Raw genomic sequence first — 19,192 nt, forward strand, 5'->3', positions numbered from 1 at the left:
GTCTTCTCAGGCCAAAGTGGGAGGAAGGTGAAAGACGATGCGAGCAAGACCAAAGGTAACAACATGGTTCTCCCGAATCAAATGAGGGATGACGAGAACAAAGCACTTGGTCTAGGTTACCTCGTGGAGGAAGATAAGCTCCATGTCATGTCATCCATAAACTTCTCAAAGAGAAAGCAGAAGATGCGACTTGGCCAAGACCTTCTACTAGACCAAGTAAGAGCGCAGACCCCCAACCCTTTGACAAGAAGGGACCTCCTGAGTCAAGTCTCAGGGTTATATGATCCAGTTGGCCTGGTGACTCCTGCCAAGCAAAAGGGTGCCATCCTTGTGCGGAGAGCATTCCAGGAGGCAAAGAGTGTCAACTGCCCTGTCAAAGACACCTGGGACACAGCATTGTCAGACAGCCTCAGAGAAGATGCAGTCCGGCTCTTCGAAGAGTATGTGCAACTCGGGTGGATTACATTCACCAGGGCCATAATGCCTCCAAGCTTCAGTGGAGAACCTTGGGCAATAACATTCTCAGATGGAAGCGAGCAGGCCTACGGCGCAGTGATGTACCTCCGGTGGAACACTGAGCAGGGCCCAGTCGTCACTCTAGTGGAGTCCAAGGCAAAGCTAACTCCTTTAGACCACAAAGGTGATGCTGTCAAAGCAGAGATGTGCGGAGCAGTGTTTGCCTCACGGCTCAAAAAGTACTTCGAACAGCACAGCAAGATCCGAGTTGACAAGTGGTTCCATATCATTGACAGCCAAACAGTTCTCGGTGCAATCCAGAGAGAGAGCTATGGTTATCAAACCTTCTTTGCAAACAGGATCGGCGAAATCCAGAACACAACAGCAATCCGAGATTGGTGGTGGATTCCTGGTCCTCTCAATATTGCTGATATCATAACCAGAGGGGCCAGTCCTCAAGACCTGGATGAAAGTTCAGAATGGCAGAACGGACCAACATTCTTGAAGCTACCAGTGGATGAGTGGCCAGTTAAATCTGCCAAAGAGTTGGTGATGGCTGCCAGAGACGGTGTCAACAGATTACAGAAGAAAGCGTTTGTTGCTGCACTGACCCGAGCACAAGCCAAGGCACAACTGCTGCCGGATCCAAAGGATACTGACACGCAGAAGCCTTCTGAACTAAAGCAATACCAGGAACCAACTCAGACCCAAACACAACCAAAGAGGCCACCAGCAGGATCAACTGTCCAAGAACTGGTGGATGTCAAGCGGTTCAGTAACCTAAGCCGACTTGTCAAAACAGTCGCCTGGATCCGGAGAGCAGCAAGGATGTTCATGAAAGGGAACAAGCGAACTGCAAACAATCCAAAGTGGGAGGCAGTGTCGTTTTCAAAAGTCATCTCAGTGACAGAGAGGGAAGACGCCCTAAAAGACATCTTCCTTGCGGCACAGCAAAGTGCATCCTTCCCAAGCACAACCACAGACAGGCTGGTGGTGTACAGAGACCAAGAGACTGGATTGTTGGTCTGTGGGGGTCGTGTGCAGATCTTCAATGAAGATAAAGTTGCTGTCCCCATCTTGCCTTACGAAGCCTGGGTGTCGACACTGTTAGCACGAGAAGCCCACGAGGAGAACCACGATGGAGTGGCCGGGACCTTGCTCAAGATGAGAAGAAGAGCATGGGTCGTGAAAGGTCGGAGAATTGCTCAAAAAGTGGTCGAAAACTGCATGTTCTGCAGGAAAACTAAAGCAAAAAGATGCCAGCAAATAATGGGTGATCTACCTCCAGAGAGGACAGAACCAGCTGCCCCATTCCACTACACAACAGTCGACCTCTTCGGACCCTACCAAGTCAGGGATGATGTAAAGAAAAGAGTGTCACTGAAGGTTTGGGGAATTGTGTTTTGTTGCATGGCCTCCAGAGCTATTCACACCGAGCTGGTGAACTCTCAGTCCACAGAGAGTTTTCTGTTTGCCTACCAGAGGTTCACAGCACTAAGAGGTCATCCAAAGAAAATCTGGTCAGATCCTGGGACCAACTTCATTGGGGCTAAGCCAGTCCTAGAAGAACAGTACCGATTCCTTGCCAATCTTGACAAAGCTACCCTGGAGGAGAGAGCTGCCAAGGATGGCACAGAATGGTCGTGGAAGATTCATCCAGCCGATTCTCCACACCGGAATGGTGCCGCAGAAGCTGCTGTGCGCATTGTCAAGAGAGCACTGCAGAGTCTTGGAGGAGAGTCCGGCCTAAGTTGGAGTGAATTCCAAACAACTCTCTACACGGCTGCCAATCTTGCAAATGAAAGACCAATTGACGCCAGGACACAGAGCCGAGAAGACAGCGTCCAGTTCATCACTCCTAACTGTCTCCTGCTCGGACGAGCATCACAGGGTGGAGATGTCAGAACATTCGACTTCAGTGACTATCCCTACAAAAGGCTTAAAGAAATGCAAGCGCAAGTTAACAAGTTCTGGAGGAACTGGAGTCAACTTGCTGGTCCTAACTTATTCGTAAGGAACAAATGGCATACCGCCAAGAGAAATGTCGCAGTCGGGGACATCGTCTGGATGGCGGACCAAAACGCCCTTAGGGGTCAGTTCAGGATTGCAAGAGTGGTTAGCGTCAACTCGGACAGCAAAGGAGTTGTGAGGGACGTCAATGTCAGAACCTTCCCAAGCTACCCCGTTCCTGTCACAAGGCCTACCGGAGCAAAAGTAAGTCACCGAACATCTAAGAAATTCAAAGAAAAGATCCCAGCAGCAGTTCTTCACAGAGACGTAAGGCGACTAGTGATCTTGCTTCCCACCGAAGAACAGAACTAAACATCTGACCCAAGTTGCTCCTGTAACATGCGACCTCCCAGGTGTCTCCACTGGAAGGTCGAGTGGGAGGTGTGAAGTCAACTTGGAAAATCCCCGCTGGATATGAAGGGGTTAATATGCAGCGCCGACTGACAGCTGGGGGAATCCCTCCTCAGAGCGTTACCTGGGAAATCCACGTCATTGCGTCACCTTACCGGAAAGGACAGAAAGGGGAAGAGAGACTCTTTCAGGAAACGCCAGTTGCAAACAAATCAGACAGCGTTCGGTCCAGCAGCAGCAAAGCTGCGCTAGAGAACGTGGAAAAAGCAGCGCTGGTACAGCCATAAAAAGCCTGGAGAAACGGCCGGTAAGAGAAAGATTTTGTTAGTGTAAGGATTGTAAAGTTGCGCAACCGCTTGTAGCGCACGTTAAAACGTGCGTTTAAGCATGGACAATTGTTTGGTGTTTGATGCCACATGATTTTTTGACTGCAAATTGTTTGGAAACAAATGGGGTTTATTTTTTGATCTGTAGATTGATAGAAATGATCTGAATACTGCTAAAGTTATTTCTATTTGACTTTATTGATCTATTTATATTTACATTTCAAATGAGTGATTATATATATATAAAAAAAAACAGTTAAGATGAATTTGTGCATTTAAAAATGAATTGAAATTTAAAGCAGTTAAAAATGGTTTCATATATTTAAAACAGAATTCATGAAAATATGCTTAGACATTAAAAACTATTAATAATATTTATATTTATATATTTATATTTATAAGTATTTAAATGCATACATGAAAAACATGTTTGTATTTACTATTTCATTCTGCACTGCATTTACTGTAGTTATTTTTGGTTTCTTTAAAGGTTTTTTACCTTGCAGTATACCTAGCAGTTTACCACTTGCAACCCACTTACAACTGTACCCACAATACCTACCTGCTACAACTTACCTGTACCTGTGAAAATACAAAAAGAAAAGTAAAGAGGAGTTAAAGAAGGAAAACGGTGTGGTCATTGCATGAGTGGAACCCAGTTAAACCTCCTATGGTCTGTACCAATCCCTTTCAAGCAGGGAAGCTGCACAAACACTAGATAGCTTTACAAACGTTATATCGCAGTAAGTGGGTACAACTTCGGTGACGTAGCCCTCTATTCTTGAATTTTCCGGACTGGTTGTCTGCAGTAGGCTTTCAACAAGGTCGACCACTTGCAAACCCTCTTCTGTAAACTCTTCCATTAACATGGAGGCTGCCGCTAATACCATGGCCTTCGTATCCATTTTTTTCGTTTACAGTTTGTTTAGAACGGTGTTCAAAAATCGTTCAAAATTAATTGTTTAATGTCAACGCGTTCGTTGCGAACGTTCGCCTATGTTCGCTGAACTTGAACACACCTCAGGTGTCGTCCTGATTGTAGAATTGCAAAGTCACGCTGGAGCTGGAAGCACAAGGTGGTGTGGTCATTGAGAGAGATCATTAATATTATTTGTTTGTTTGATTAGGCAAATGTAAAGCATTGTTCACCTGTTCAAGTAGGGGTTTTGATGTGACAGTAAAAAAAATAATATATACTTTTACTTTTAATACTTAAGTATTTTTGAAGGCAGATACTTTTGTACTTCTACTCAAGTAAAAAAATTAGGTGAATACTTTTACTTTTACTTGAGTAATATTCAATGCAATGTAACTGTACTTTTACTTAAGTACACAATTGGTTTACTTCGTCCACCACTGCATTTTACCACGAAAGGGATTGAGGTTGGGTCACTTGAATATTTGTAGCATACGTAATAAAACTGTTGATGTTTCTGAAATCCTGACTGAACATAAGTTACACTTACTTGCAATATCAGAGACACACCTGAATCCAGCAATAAATAGTGACGTACTGAAAATAGAAGGATATAATATGTATAGACTAGGAACAACAAGGGGAGGTGGGTTAGCCATCTATTGTCAAGATCATATACCAGTGAAAACAAGGAATGATCTAGGATGTAAAGAGGTGGAAGTATTGTGGCTGCAAGTTCAACTTCCGTATATAAAGCCAATGTTAATAGGGTGCTGCTATAGACCTCCGAACGCAACCACAATATACTTAGACAATATATGTAAAGTACTGGACAAAGCGTGTGATGCAAATTATGAAATGTTTTTCTTAGGAGACTTGAATATAGACTGGAATGTGAGAGACTGTCCGCTTAAAGCTAGACTACTTTCTTTAGCAGATACATGTAATCTAACACAAGTAGTTAAGAAGCCTACAAGAATATGCCGTAGAGCTGATGGAGTCAAATCCTCAACTTGTATTGATCTAATATTTACAAATGTTTCGGAGCTGTGTTCAAAAGTAATTTCCATTCCCATAGGCTGCAGCGACCACAACCTTATCGCTATTGGAAGAAAGACGAAAATACCCAAGCAGGGTCAGAAAGTTATTTTCAAACGAATCTTAAAAAACTTTAATGAATATAACTACTGTAATGAAGTAAGAGAGGTTGACTGGTCTGATGTTACACAGAAGGAAGACCCTGATCTTGCTCTGCGTGCGTTTGACAGTTTATTACTCCCAATCGTGAATAAACAAGCTCCTGTCAGGAAGTTAACGGTGCAAAACACCATGGGCCCTATCTTGCATCCGGCGCAAGTGACTTATTCACTGGCGCATGTGTCGTTGCTAGTTTACAACTGGCGCAGAGCGTTCTTTTCCCACCACCGCCACTCACCGGTAAATTAGGGATTGATCATGCGCCCCAAGGGGTGGTTCGGCGGAAGGAGGAGGCGTGTTCTGGCGTAAACGGTATCTTGCCGTTTCTGAATACCATTGCACTACTGACCAGGAAATACCTGGTTTAAAGTCAGTGGCGCGTTGTTCAGATGCTATTTTAAGGGCGCATGCATACATGCGCATGCGATGCATACGGATTGCTTGTGCACCTCGCGCATACACTTTGCTTCTCCCATCTACCTAGCCGCACATTCTTGGTAAATTATTTGGGAAGAACAGCTGATGCAGCGGTAATAAGTTGTACTTTTAAATCAATGCATCTGCAAACACCGTACAGCAAACACATATTTTCTTGACAGAGACATCGTGTAGGCCTACATGCCCATAGCTTTTAGGATTGATGAGTATTTGATCGTGAAAAACATTGTTTTACCGCGAGTGAGTGTAAAGAATGAATGAATGCGCGCGTGTGTGCTCTGTTTAAACACACTCAAACTAAACATGTAACGCATAATACAATCAATGGCAATGTATATTACCGCGGGGACACATGCATATTAGGATAGCATACAATACTGATAAGAAACAATGTTTATAATGTATTGCGTATATCATTAAATAGAACCACAGTTACCGCATATCACATGTTATATCATATACGTTTTCTTTGCCGAAATTTATTTGAGGACTCAGTATTTCTGAAGTTGTGGAAGAAAACCCCTTATTCCATGTGTGAATTAGGCCATATTATTTGGCAATAAACGGAGCCATTTGCAGTTTGAAATTCATGTGCATTTGTCTCATCGGAGACTGCAGACGCGCTGTCAAAATATCAACTCGTCCGATTCAAATGCGCTCATGGCTCTTAAAGGGGATGGGAGCTGGCACTCTCATTGGTTTGTTGGACGTTACGCCCAAACCACACCTACGGGTAACTAGGCTGCTTCAGACCATCCCTTTTGACACTTGCGCCGCGACGCAAGTGTCATTCATCCGCCTGTAAAATAGCGATAGCGCTGTAGAACCGCCCACAAAGCTACTTGCGCTTTGCGCTTCCCACTTGCGTTTCAGACCGTTAAAATAGGGCCCCATGTCTCCTTGGTTAGATCAGGGACTTTATTAATGAAACTCAGTAAGGACAAACCAGCGGGTTTTGATAACCTGGATGCTTAAACCTGTTGCAGATATCTTGGCTCTGCCTATCTGCCATATAATTCATTTAAGTTTTGAAAAATCAATTTGCCCAGCAGACTGGAAGATTGCTAAAATCATCCCACTCCCAAAGAATAATAAAGAAAATTTCTCAGGGAATAATAGTAGACCAATAAGTATTCTACCCACCATTAGCAAGATCATGGAAAGAATAGTATATGAGCAAATACAAAACTATTTCTGTATAAATGACTTGAACACAGCTCATCAACATGCATACAGAAAGGGGCACTCCACAGCTACAGTGCTAACCCAAATGACTGACGACTGGCTGAAAGAAATTGACGCAGGTAAGATAGTTGGTTCTGTTTTATTAGACTTCAGTGCCGCTTTTGATATTCTTGACCATAGATTATTAGTAGAGCTGTCAGTTAAACGCGTTATTAACGGCGTTAACGCAAACCAATTTTAACGGCGTTAAAAAAATTATCGCGCGATTAACGCAAATATTTTATTTACAAAAACAAATTATTTGGCTCAAAACAAAGAAGCAGTAGCCTGACTGCTATGTTCAAATGAAATTTGTTCAAAGCAGTCGTTTAATTGCACTATAGGCTCTTTTTTTGTATCGTCCTGTTTTGATCAGTATATGCCAATGTTGTTATCAATAAAAAATCATTTGCACAAGACAAGCCGATGCACTTCACCATGTTGATAAGAGAATTAAAATGAGAAGAATTATGGGACAAAAAAATCAAGGGATATTTAGCATAGAAAAATAATTTGCGATTAATCGCGATTAATCGTGAGTTAACTATGACATTAATGCGATTAATCACGATTAAATATTTTAATCGCTTGACAGCTCTAATTATTAGTGAACAAACTGTGCTGTTATGGTTTTGATAAGGGTTCTGTTGCCTGGATCAATAGTTATCTTACAAATAGAAAATACTGTGTGTACTTTAATGGTGGATTTTCAGAAATGAGGGTTATGAGCTGTGGAGTGCCGCAAGGGAGTTGTTTAGGGCCACTTTTATTTTCAATATTTACAAATGATTTACCTTTAATTCTAGACAATGCATCTATTGCTATGTACGCAGATGACTCAACCATTTATTCATCAGTGCTGACACCAAGAGATCTAGAAAAGGTTCTAAATGAAGAGCTAGTGCTGATAAAGAAATGGGTTAACATAAATAAAATGGTACTTAACATAAAAAAAACTAAATGCATAGTATTACGCTCTAAACGGGGAGGGAGAGTAGAGCCGAAACTGCATCTAAAACTAGACAATAAAGAAATCAAACAAGTCACCGAAGTTAAGCTACTTGGTGTGCTGATTGACAGCCAAATGACCTGGACAAGTCAGATAGATGAAATGCTAAAGAAAATGGGTAGAGGGATGGCTGCAATTAGATATTGTAGGACATATTTACCAGGATGCCTAATTAAACAATTAATGCAAGCTTTAGTCCTATCTCAGCTTGATTACTGTACAGTCATATGGTCCAACACATCAGAAAACAATCGTAATAAGCTACAGGTAGCTCAAAACAAAGCTGCTCGTATAGTGCTCAACTGCTCATACAGAACTAGAGTATGTGAGGTGCTGAATAAGTTGAACTGGCTACCAGTTAAACTTAGGTTACACTACTCTCTTCTCAGCTTTTTAAGAAATATAATAACAGCAAAGAGTCCTGTAAGCCTGTTTAATAGCTTGATATTTTGTTATGATATGCACAATTACTCTACACGTCAGTCATCTGAGAGGAGATTTCTACTGCCTGTCTGTAAAACAGGGGCCGGACAGAGAACACTACACTACAGAGCATTGGTAGCTTGGAATTCTCTTCCGCGTGTTTTGGTAAATGAAACGAGTAAAATGGCGTTTAAAATCAAATTGAAATTGTATTTGGTGATACATGGTGTTAAATAATGTTTTTCTCTTTGTAGAATAATCTTAAAGATCCCATGCCATGCTATTTTATGGATGCTTTAATATAGGTATTAGTGGGCCACAAACACAGTATTCAAAGACGTCCCCGAAATTCAGCCGTGGTGCAGAGTTATGCTGCTATCCATTTGGATGTACGAAGTGGTAAAGTCGCCAATCTCCCAGCTTTCTTGCGGCATTTCACTGAGGCACGCCCCCTTTCGGTCGTAGTATCTCGTCGCTTTCAAAGTAGAGCGAGCAGATCTGTACAACTAGCAAACAAGATGGCTGCGCCCATAGTCAATGGGGATCGAGCTGTATTTTCTTTGTATTTGTACCACGTTGGGGGTTGTAATGTCGATTTTAAATCCTCTTACACACTTGATTTTTCTTGCTGCTTTAATCCGGTCACCAATTTATGGTCTTGCTTTGTGTGAAATTCAATGTAAAGTTGTGTTTTCAAGCTGGTTTGCCAAAGAGGCTATGTTTCTAATGATGACTAGCCCGCTACTACCCCTCGTGGCTCGACAGAAACACGACAGCACTTGTTGAAATAAAAATTGGCGAAAATGGCAAAATATTATTGCAATGTAAAAGGCTTGCAATGTTAATGTTTCTGTAAAGGCTGGCAACCATTATACACTTGATTATTTCTTTTTTCCAAAATAGTTTTCTTCTTAAACTCGTCGGACACAAATAGCAAACTGGAAGGCTGGAGCAAGGGAAATACGTCACGTTCTCGCTGAAGCTGGTCGTTCGTACCAGCCTACCATCAAAATGGATAGCAGCATTACAGCCACTCCGAACCAGTCGCACATTGAGCTTCCCCCAAACGCGCTGATCGGTGGGCGTGTCAAGGCAGGTCAAGGAGGGGGGTGGGGGTGTGGCCCTGAGCAGCTTGTAGCCACAGTACCATTCGCTCTGGTTACGGTGGGCGTGTCAAGGCAGGTCAAGGAGGGGGGTGGGGGTGTGGCCCTGAGCAGCTTGTAGCCACAGTACCATGCGCTCTGTTTACGGTGGATGTATCGCAATGGCTCGTAGAAACCCATATTATACATAGATATCTATATAATATAAATATAATATAATGTATATTATCACCTGGCCCTGAGCAGCTTGTAGCCACGGTACCATGCGCTCTGTTTACGGTGGATGTATCGCAATGGCTCTTAGAAACCCATATTATACGTAGATATCTATATCATATAATATATCATATATATTATCACGGCCAAAAGCTGTGTGAGCCTCCAGACGATAGGCTATATGAATCTCAAATGACCGCGTCTTCTTCAGATTGATGTGGAAGTGGAAGAACCAGAGACGTCGGAGAACCCGACGAAGTCCTTTGTGATTCATTATATCGTCTGGAGGTGCACACAGCTTTTGGCCATGATAATATGTATTATTTGATATAGATATCTATGTATTATATGATATTATTTAGATGTAGAGCCCCAGGACTGTAACGCAAGTGTTGTACACTTCCTTGTTATTTGGATAACCGTTCTGCTGTTGGTGTGATGGCGCATAACACGTCGGACTCTCGTCTCTGGTATTTCTACAACGAGACTCGTAGTGGGGGTTATCTCAGCCATGGTTGAGAATGAATTGGGGGAAAGGAACTTTGGCTTTGACTCCCTGAAGTACATGAACCACGACATGGAGGAGAAGGGGATTGTTGGCCGCAAATGTATCCCGCTTGAGCCCTGCTTCCCGCCGCCTCGGCAGCGGTCAGCGCTAATCACCGCCTCCTGAAGCCGAGGCGGTGGTCCATCGGCAGCGAGGCTCCGGCGGGAGACGACCGCGGTCAACAATCCCTTTCTCCTCCATGTCGTGGTTCATGCCCACTTCTCCGACGTCTCTGGTTCTTCCACTTCCACATCAATCTGTAGTAGACAGAACCGAGCGCTGCCTGCTGCCGGCGCGAGGCACCACCGCCCGGCTGCCCGCTGCCAGGCGGTGGTGCTTCGCGGCGGTGGTGCCTCGCGGCAACCGGCGGCAGGCAGCATGTCGCAGTTCATGTAGGGGAGAGCCGGGTCGATTGAAACACGGGACGATTGAAACACAGCGATTTACTCGAAAACCACGCAAGGCTTTCACGTCAAAATTCGTCACTACGTTCAGCAAGCAAGACTGACCAACCCCGGGAAATTTTGTGTAATGACGTCACGCCGTTCAAAAGTTATCCCGCAAACCTGTTTTCGAGAGCTGTAAGTAAAATCCTTCCTGCGGTAGTTTTTTTGTAATAAATAGTTGTATTTTATGTTTCATGCCATAATAATATCACTATACAACAGATGAATTAGTATTTAAACCTGTGATAAATTGTGCAATGTCACAGTTTTGAAGTTTAGAGGTAAAAAAGGTTTAAGTGTCAGTAGTCGCTGTCGGGACGATTGAAACACCTGTTTCAAACGTCCCGCACATCATCATGCGTAATTACGCGAACATTGCACGATCATTACCTGTATAAATCACAGAATTAATAAATGTTTTGCAATGAATAACTATTGCTTTGAATTAATAACATATTTTGAATGAACAAAACGTGTTTATCACATGCATCAGCGTGACAACGCCATCATTTACCTGCTGCACAGGGCTTACTCACACCTGGAGAAGCCGGGGAGCTCAGTGAGAGTCATGTTCTTCGACTTCTCCAGTGCGTTTAATACCATCCAGCCTCCCCTGCTTGAGAAGAAGCTCTCAGCAATGCAGGTACACCCTGACATGGTGGCCTGGATTGGTGACTACCTTTCCAGCAGGCCACAGTACGTGCGGCTGCAGAGCAGCCTGTCAGATGTGTTGATGAGCAACACTGGCGCACCCCAAGGAACAGTACTTTCACCCTTCCTCTTTACCATCTACACCTCTGACTTCAGCTTCAACTCTGGAACCTGCCATCTCCAGAAATTCTCAGATGACTCCTCCATCGTGGGCTGCATCAGTGAGGACAGGGAGGACGAGTACAGAGGTGTGGTGGAGGACTTCGTCAGATGGTCTGAGGAGAACCACCTCCAACTCAACATCGGCAAGACCAAGGAGCTGGTGGTGGACTTCCGCCGGAAGAGGAAGCCCCCAACCCCTATTACCATCCAGGGGGTTGAAATTGAGACGGTGGATTCGTATAAGTTCCTTGGAGTACACATCAACAATAAACTGGACTGGTCTGACAACACAGAGGCCCTCTACCGGAAGAGTCAGAGCAGACTCTTCTTCCTCAGGAGGCTCAGGTCGTTTGACGTGTGTGGCAGGCTGCTAAGGACATTTTATCTGTCTGTGGTAGCCAGCACGCTGTTCTTTGCTGGGGCGTGCTGGGGAGGAGGCATCAAGGCTGGGGAGTCAAACAGACTCAACAAGCTGGTTAGGAAATCCAGCTCTGTTGTGGGACTTGAGCTGGACAGTCTGGAGGTGGTGGTGGAGAGGAGGATGAGGGACAAATTCAAGTCCATCATGGGCAACCCCTCCCATCCCCTCCATGCTGAGCTGTGGCAGATGGGGAGCACCTTCAGTCACAGGTTGATGTTCCCCAGGTGCAAGACGGAGCGCTTCAGGTGCTCCTTTGTGCCGGCAGCCATTAGGCTGTTCAACAGTGCCCGATGATGATTGTGTTTGTGTATGTCTATGTGTTTGCATATTTATGTGTGTGTGTGTTTAGGTATGCGTATATATGTGTATTGTGGTATCCGGCTTGGAGAATGGGCCGGGATTCAGGAAAACAGGTGGCAACGGTTGGTTTAAGCCGACTTCGGCGTTTATTGCAATTATAAAAGACAGGATAAGGGTGCGCTTGGGTCTCCGTGGGCCTCAAGCCTCTGCAGTCCATGTGTGTCTCTGCCTCTCCCGTCCATGCGTGTCTCTGCCTCTCTTATAGTGGCTCCGGGCCTTCCTCCTCCCAGCCGCCAGGTGTCCCCCATCCCGCTGATTGGGGGGAAGGACCCGGTGCTCTCCGTCGCCGGCTGGTGGGTGGGGGTGGTACACCCCGTCCTTCACGGTCCCACGGGACCGTGAAGGCCGAGGCTTCAGGGGCGGGATGCCACACTCCCCCCCCGTTTGCTCAAGCCCCTGGTCTCTGGGGAACCCACCCAGACAGGCATCCCGACGTGACAGGGCGTCGGCGTTGGCATGCTCCCGGCCCGGTCGGTGGTCCACCCGGAACCGGAAATCCTGGAGAGCCAGGAACCACCGTGTCACCCGGGCGTTTGTATTCTTGGCCCCCGCCATCCACTTCAGGGGGGCGTGGTCGGTGACCAAGGTGAACTCCCTCCCCAGGAGGTAGTAGCGCAACTTCTCCAGGCACCATTTAATGGCCAGGGCCTCCTTCTCCACGGTGGAGTAGTTGCGCTCATTGGGGAGGAGCTTCCGGCTGACGTAGGTTATCGGGTGCTCCTCTCCGGCCCGGACCTGGGACAAGACCCCCCCAAGACCCACCTCCGAGGCGTCTGTGTGAACAATCACAGGGAGGTTAAAGTCAGGTGTGATTAGTACCTGTTCTGAGCACAGGGCCTCCCGGAGCGTCTTGAACGCCCGGTCCGCCGCCTCTGACCAGGTGACCCGGTCTGGCAAGGCCTTACGGGTTAGGTCGTTCATGGGGCTGGCCAGCGTGGCGTACCCGGGAATGAAGCGCTGATAGTAGCCCACCAGCCCCAAGAACGCCTTTACCTGCTTCTTAGTCCTGGGTTGCGGCCAGGCCCGTATGGCGGCTACCTTGCCTTCCTGCGGCCGCACTGTCCCTCTCCCGACCCGGTACCCCAGGTACGTCGTCTCCTCTCTCCCGAGGCGACATTTGGCCGGGTTAGCGGTGAGGCCCGCCTTGCGCAGCTCTCCCAGCACGGCCCTTAGCTGGCGGACGTGGATATCCCAGCTGGCGCTGTAAATGATGATGTCATCGATGTATGCCGCTGCGTAATCCTGGTGGGGCCTCAGGAGCTGGTCCATCATCCGCTGGAATGTGGCCGGGGCGCCGTGTACCCCGAAAGGGAGGACGGTGTACTGGTACAGTCCCCCCGGGGTGGAGAACGCCGTCTTTTCCCGGGCCGCCCGGGTCAACGGCACCTGCCAGTACCCCTTGGTCAGGTCCAGGGTCGACAGGTACCGTGCCGGGCCCAGGCGCTCGATAAGTTCGTCGACCCGGGGCATGGGGTAGGCGTCGAACTCCGATGCGTCGTTCAGCCGCCTGAAGTCATTGCAGAACCTAAAGGACCCATCCGGCTTGGGCACCAGGACCACCGGGCTGCACCAGGCGCTGCGTGACTCCTCTATCACGCCGAGCTGCAGCATTCGGCGCACCTCGGCCCGTATGGCCTCCCTCCGGGCCTCTGGGATCCTGTAGGGCGGAACCCTTACCCTTATTCCTGGCGCCGTCCGGATGTCGTGGTGGGTGGCGGCAGTCCTCCCCGGCAGGTCGGAGAACACGTCCCGATGCTGGAGGACGATCTCGTCCAGGTCGTGCCTCTGGGCCGGGCTGAGGTCCTCCCCCACCGGGACCTCCGGGATCTCCTGCCGGGCCGCCAGGGCCAAGGGAGCGGGGTCGGCGGGTGTCTGCTCCCCCCCCTCCACTGCTTCAGGATGTTTATGTGGTACAGCTGTGTCGGCTTCCGCCTCCCTGGCTGGCGGACCCGGTAGTTCACCTCGCCCACGCGTTCCACCACCTCGTAGGGTCCCTGCCACTTGGCCAGGAACCGGCACTCCGCCGTGGGGACCAGAACCAGGACCAGGTCCCCGGGCTGAAAGGTCCTCAGCTGGGCTCCTCGGTCATAGACCCTCGCCTGGGCCTGCTACGCTTGCTGGAGGTGCCTCCGGACGATGGGCCACACCCGGGCCATGCGGTCACGTACCTGCTCCACGTGGTCGATGGTGGTGCGGTGGGGGGACGGCTGGCTCTCCCAGGCCTCCTTTGCGATGTCCAGGATCCCTCGGGGTCTCCGCCCGTACAACAGCTCGAAGGGGGAGAACCCGGTGGACGCCTGGGGGACCTCCCGCACCGCGAACAGTACGTGGGGTAGTAGTTGGTCCCAGTTCTTCCCGTCGGCTTGCATGGCCTTCTTGAGCATCTGCTTTAGGGTTTTGTTGAAGCGCTCGACCAGGCCGTCTGTCTGGGGGTGGTAAACCGAGGTCCGGAGCTGCTTCACCTGCAGAAGCCTGAGGACCTCCTTCATCACCCGTGACATGAAGCACGACCCCTGATCGGTGAGCACCTCCTTCGCTATTCCCACCCGGCTAAAAAGGAGCATTAGTTCACGGGCGACTGCCTTGGCGGTGGCAGCGCGCAGGGGGAGGGCCTCGGGGTAACGGGTGGCATAGTCCACTAGCACCAGGATATAGCGGTGGCCCCGGCTGGTCTTGGGAAGGGGCCCCACGATGTCTAATGCTAAGCGGTCAAAGGGGGTCTCAATGATGGGCATGGGAATGAGGGGGTGTCTAGCGATGGACCGGGGGGCTACCCGCTGGCAGTCGGGGCACCCCTGGCAGTGGCGCTCCACATCCCGCTTAACCCCCGGCCAATAGAACCTGGCTAGGACCCGCTCCCGGGTCTTGTCCATGCCCAGGTGGGCCCCCAGGAGGTGAGTGTGGGCCATAAAAAGCACCTTACTAACATAGGGGCGGGGCACCACTAGCTGTTCCCTCACTCCCCCCTCCCCGGAGGCTACTCTATACAACAGACCCCCCCTGGTGCTGAAGTGCGGATGTGGTGTGTGACTCACCGAGTCCCGGGCCTGCCCGTCGTGAACCAGGACGTGGCTCCAGGCGTGCTTGAGGGCCTCATCCTGGAGCTGAGCGGTGGCGAACTGGCCGGGTCGGGACGAGCCTTCCCCCCTCTCTGGTAAGAAGTCCGAGAACTCAGTGAGGGGGGAGCTCTCCGGGTCTTCCGGTGGGTCCGGCTGCACGGAGGCTGTGAGGGTCTCCGTGGTGTCGGGGGTAGGTTCCGGTGTCTCGCTCCGGACGGGACCTCTCGCTGTGTGCCCCGGGGTCCCCGGTGGGGAAGGTCCGTTCCCCTCCGATTCCTCGTCCTCCGCCGTCAGCTCTCCCGGGGATGATGGACGCCGGGTGGCCCCGTAGGCCTGCCGAACCCCCCGCGCCCCTCTGCGGGGAGGGCCTCTCCAGCTCCGTAGCTCCCGCGTCGGGTCCCACAGCCGGTGGAAGATCGGGCAATCCCTCCCGATCAACACGGGGACCGGTAGGTGGGGGACAATCCCCGCCTTGATTGTGAACACCCCGTGTGGGGTGCGGACAACCACGTGGCACGTGGGGTAAGTCCGGGTGTCCCCGTGAACGCAGGCCACCTCCATAGGTTCCCCTGCCTTCCCCCCCGCCAGGTCGGGGCGAAGGAGGGTAACCGCACTGCCAGTGTCTAAGAGGGCCTGCGTGTCCCGGTTCATGACCCGCGCCGGGATCGTCGGACTACCCGAGGTTCCCTGCGACCAGCAGGTCGCCAACATGCACGTGTGGTCCGCCCCCGGGTCCGCGTACGCTGACGGCATCGACACATCACGTCCCCTCGGGCAATAGCGAGCGATGTGGCCGTACTGGCCGCACCCGAAGCAGCGCCGCACCTCCCGGTTCTCCGGTACTCCGCTCAGTGGGGTGACGCCGGGAGCCGGGTTGCCGATGGGGGGTCCCCTCGGGGCTTGGCGGGTCTCTGCGCGCCGTGGGGCTGGGGCGGGTCCGGCGTTCAGGAGCTGGGCCACCTGCCAGTTCTCCAGCTGAAGGACCAGGTCGTCCACGGTGGCAGGGTGATGGTGGGCCAGCACGCGGCGGGCGTCCGGCGGGAGTCGCCGCAGGGTGTGGTCAATAATCACCCGGTCGACCGGGCTGGGGCCCTCTCCCGCTGTCAGCCACCGCTTCACCAGCCGGCTGTGCTGGGCGATCTGGGTGCGCACCGCTCCCTGCGCGTCGAACCGCCAATCCTGCGCGCGTTGCGCGCGCGCCGCGAGGTTGTGGCCATAGTAGGCCAGTATGGCCTGTTTGAGCGCCGGGTACTGGCGGGCGACGTCCGCCGGCAGGTCCTGGCTCGCCTGCTGGGCGGGTCCGGTGAGGAACGGCGCCACTATGTGCGCCCACTGCTCCTCTGGCCAGCCTTCCCTCCGTGCGGTCCGCTCGAAGACCTCGAGGTAAGCCTCCACGTCGTCTTCCGGTCCCAGCTTCGTGAGGCGGCTGGTCGGGGCGGCGGGCGGCGCATCGCGGACGGCGTGCTGAGTCAGCCGCAGAACAGCTTCGCGGAGCAGGGCGAGGCTCTCGGTGGTCTCCCGCTGGTGTTGCTGGGCAGCCAATGCCGCGGCTCCGTCCGGGTTCTGCATGGTGGGGTAGTAGTAGTGGGAACGCTCAAGTTGCCTGCATTCTCCACCATATGTGGTATCCGGCTTGGAGAATGGGCCGGGATTCAGGAAAACAGGTGGCAACGGTTGGTTTAAGCCGACTTCGGCGTTTATTGCAATTATAAAAGACAGGATAAGGGTGCGCTTGGGTCTCCGTGGGCCTCAAGCCTCTGCAGTCCATGTGTGTCTCTGCCTCTCCCGTCCATGCGTGTCTCTGCCTCTCTTATAGTGGCTCCGGGCCTTCCTCCTCCCAGCCGCCAGGTGTCCCCCATCCCGCTGATTGGGGGGAAGGACCCGGTGCTCTCCGTCGCCGGCTGGTGGGTGGGGGTGGTACACCCCGTCCTTCACGGTCCCACGGGACCGTGAAGGCCGAGGCTTCAGGGGCGGGATGCCACAGTATATGCATCACCCATCTTGATGTTGTTTCTGTTTGTCTTGTTTTTGTCCCTATTAACTATAAGCGTCTCCTTATGCATTAGCACTTTGTATTTATTTATTTATTCATTGTATTTATTACATTGTTATTTTGTCCTGTGTCCTTCCACTGCTGCTGCAACAAACTAATTTCTCCTACGGGGGATTAATAAAGTTATATCGGATCGTATCAACAGATTATTACTGAGTGAAAAATGCCGCGCGTGAGAAGGAGAACCACCTCCCGTGGGCTGGTTCCTGCATGGGTGTATGCCAGGGCCTGCAGCGAGGTCAATTCTGGGAGCTCAGTGAGGCAGGCAGCGTTGGCCTACAACATAAACCATGTGACGTTGTCACGCTACCTCAAGCGGAGGGCAGAAGAGGGCAGTGAAGCGGCTAGGTCCCCTGGCTATAACCCGCACAATAGGGTTTTTAACGCAGCGCAGGAGGGAAAGGTCAGGGACTACCTGAAGAGGGCAGCAGCCATTTATTTTGGGCTCACCCCTAATGAGGTCAGTGTTGTGAAAAGGGCTACATAAGTTGTAGGACAGGCACACATGTATGCTATGCACATGCTTTAATTAATAAATATGAACAAATAACAAACATAAACACACAAATGTACATCAACTTTTTATGACCCCTTCAGGTCAGAAAATTTGCCTTTGAGCTGGCAGTGCACTTCAGCTGCCCATTCCCTGCATCCTGGTCGAGGAAGAGCATGGCGGGGAAGGACTGGTTCACCTCCTTCATGGAGCGCAGTGGCAGCCTCTCCCTTCGGCGTCCAGAGGCCACTAGCCAACAACGGTTGTCAAGTTTCAACCAAAGTAATGTAAACTTGTTCCACCAAAATTTAAAGACAGTGCTGGACCGGCACCAGTTCCAGGCCAAGGATATTTGGAACATTGATGAAACAGGTATTTAATATGAACTTTATTAACATAAAACACAACTATATACACACACAACTATATATATACACACAACTATATATATACACAACTATATACACACAACTATATTATATACAACTATACTCACACAACTATTTACAGGGGTCACCACTGTCCAGGTGCCAGACCGTGTCGTCGCCCAGATGGGGCAGAAGCAGGTCGGGTCAGTGACCTCAGCGGAGAGGGGGACCCTGGTCACAGTTGCCCTGGCAGGCAATGCTCAGGGCGACCTTGTTCCGCCATTCTTCATCTTCCCCCGTAAGCGGTGGAAGATGTTTGTATCGTGAACCTACAGCCTTCAGTGAGGGTTTCATCTATTTTATACTGCTTGTGACATTTATAGTCAAATATGTTCTTTGAGTTATGTCAATAAAATGACAATAGTATAATAATAGTCTGATATATTTATGTATTTATTTCCACGGGGGTTTTTGCATTTCACATTCAGCCTCTCGCCACCAGGGGGGGCTGCAGCCCCCCCAGCCCCCCCACTTCCAGCGTCCATGCACCCAGGGATAAACATCTCAATTTATGATGTGCCCTCCATCGTTGCTGAAGCCTTACCAAAGGCTGCAACAGTGAACAACATTACCTCCGGGTTCTCAAGTCCAGGGATCTGGCCTTTTAACCCCTCTGCATTTGAGGAAAAGGACTTCGCCGGAGCCTATTCGACAGACCGTCCACCTCCCCAGACTTCGGGTGACGAGGTCAGCGCTTCTCCAGGTGCCACTTCAGGTAGGAACTGTTCATCAGAAGCAACAGAGGATTAAACAAAGGTTAATAATAGATAAGTAAATAGTCCCATAAGTCCAAGTTCATAAAAGAAGTCCATAGGGTAGTGGACGGCAGAGAAGCTGTGTTTATAAACATTTATTTAAAAGTGTGTATTTTTTAAATGTGTCCTTTGGCAGGCATGGATGTAC

At 49.9% G+C, this 19,192-nt stretch overlaps 1 protein-coding gene across 1 annotated transcript; it reads left to right on the top strand.

Annotated features, from left to right (window-relative positions):
- The first annotated feature begins 1,151 nt into the window (after positions 1-1,151).
- LOC132456297 (uncharacterized) lies at positions 1,152-3,866 on the top strand. Its single transcript, XM_060050641.1, has 2 exons — positions 1,152-3,124; positions 3,634-3,866. The coding sequence occupies exon 1, from the start codon at positions 1,285-1,287 to the stop codon at positions 2,776-2,778; it is 1,494 nt and encodes a 497-aa protein (XP_059906624.1). The 5' UTR covers positions 1,152-1,284; the 3' UTR covers positions 2,779-3,124; positions 3,634-3,866.
- Positions 3,867-19,192: the final 15,326 nt, after the last annotated feature.

The sequence above is a fragment of the Gadus macrocephalus genome, chromosome 4 (genome assembly GCF_031168955.1).
Source record: "Gadus macrocephalus chromosome 4, ASM3116895v1".
Classification (NCBI taxonomy): domain Eukaryota; kingdom Metazoa; phylum Chordata; class Actinopteri; order Gadiformes; family Gadidae; genus Gadus; species Gadus macrocephalus.

What these genes read in the sequence shown, in the direction of transcription:
- LOC132456297 (XM_060050641.1), top strand. Translation starts at nt 1,285, where the DNA reads ATGTTCATGAAAGGGAACAAGCGAACTGCAAACAATCCAAAGTGGGAG.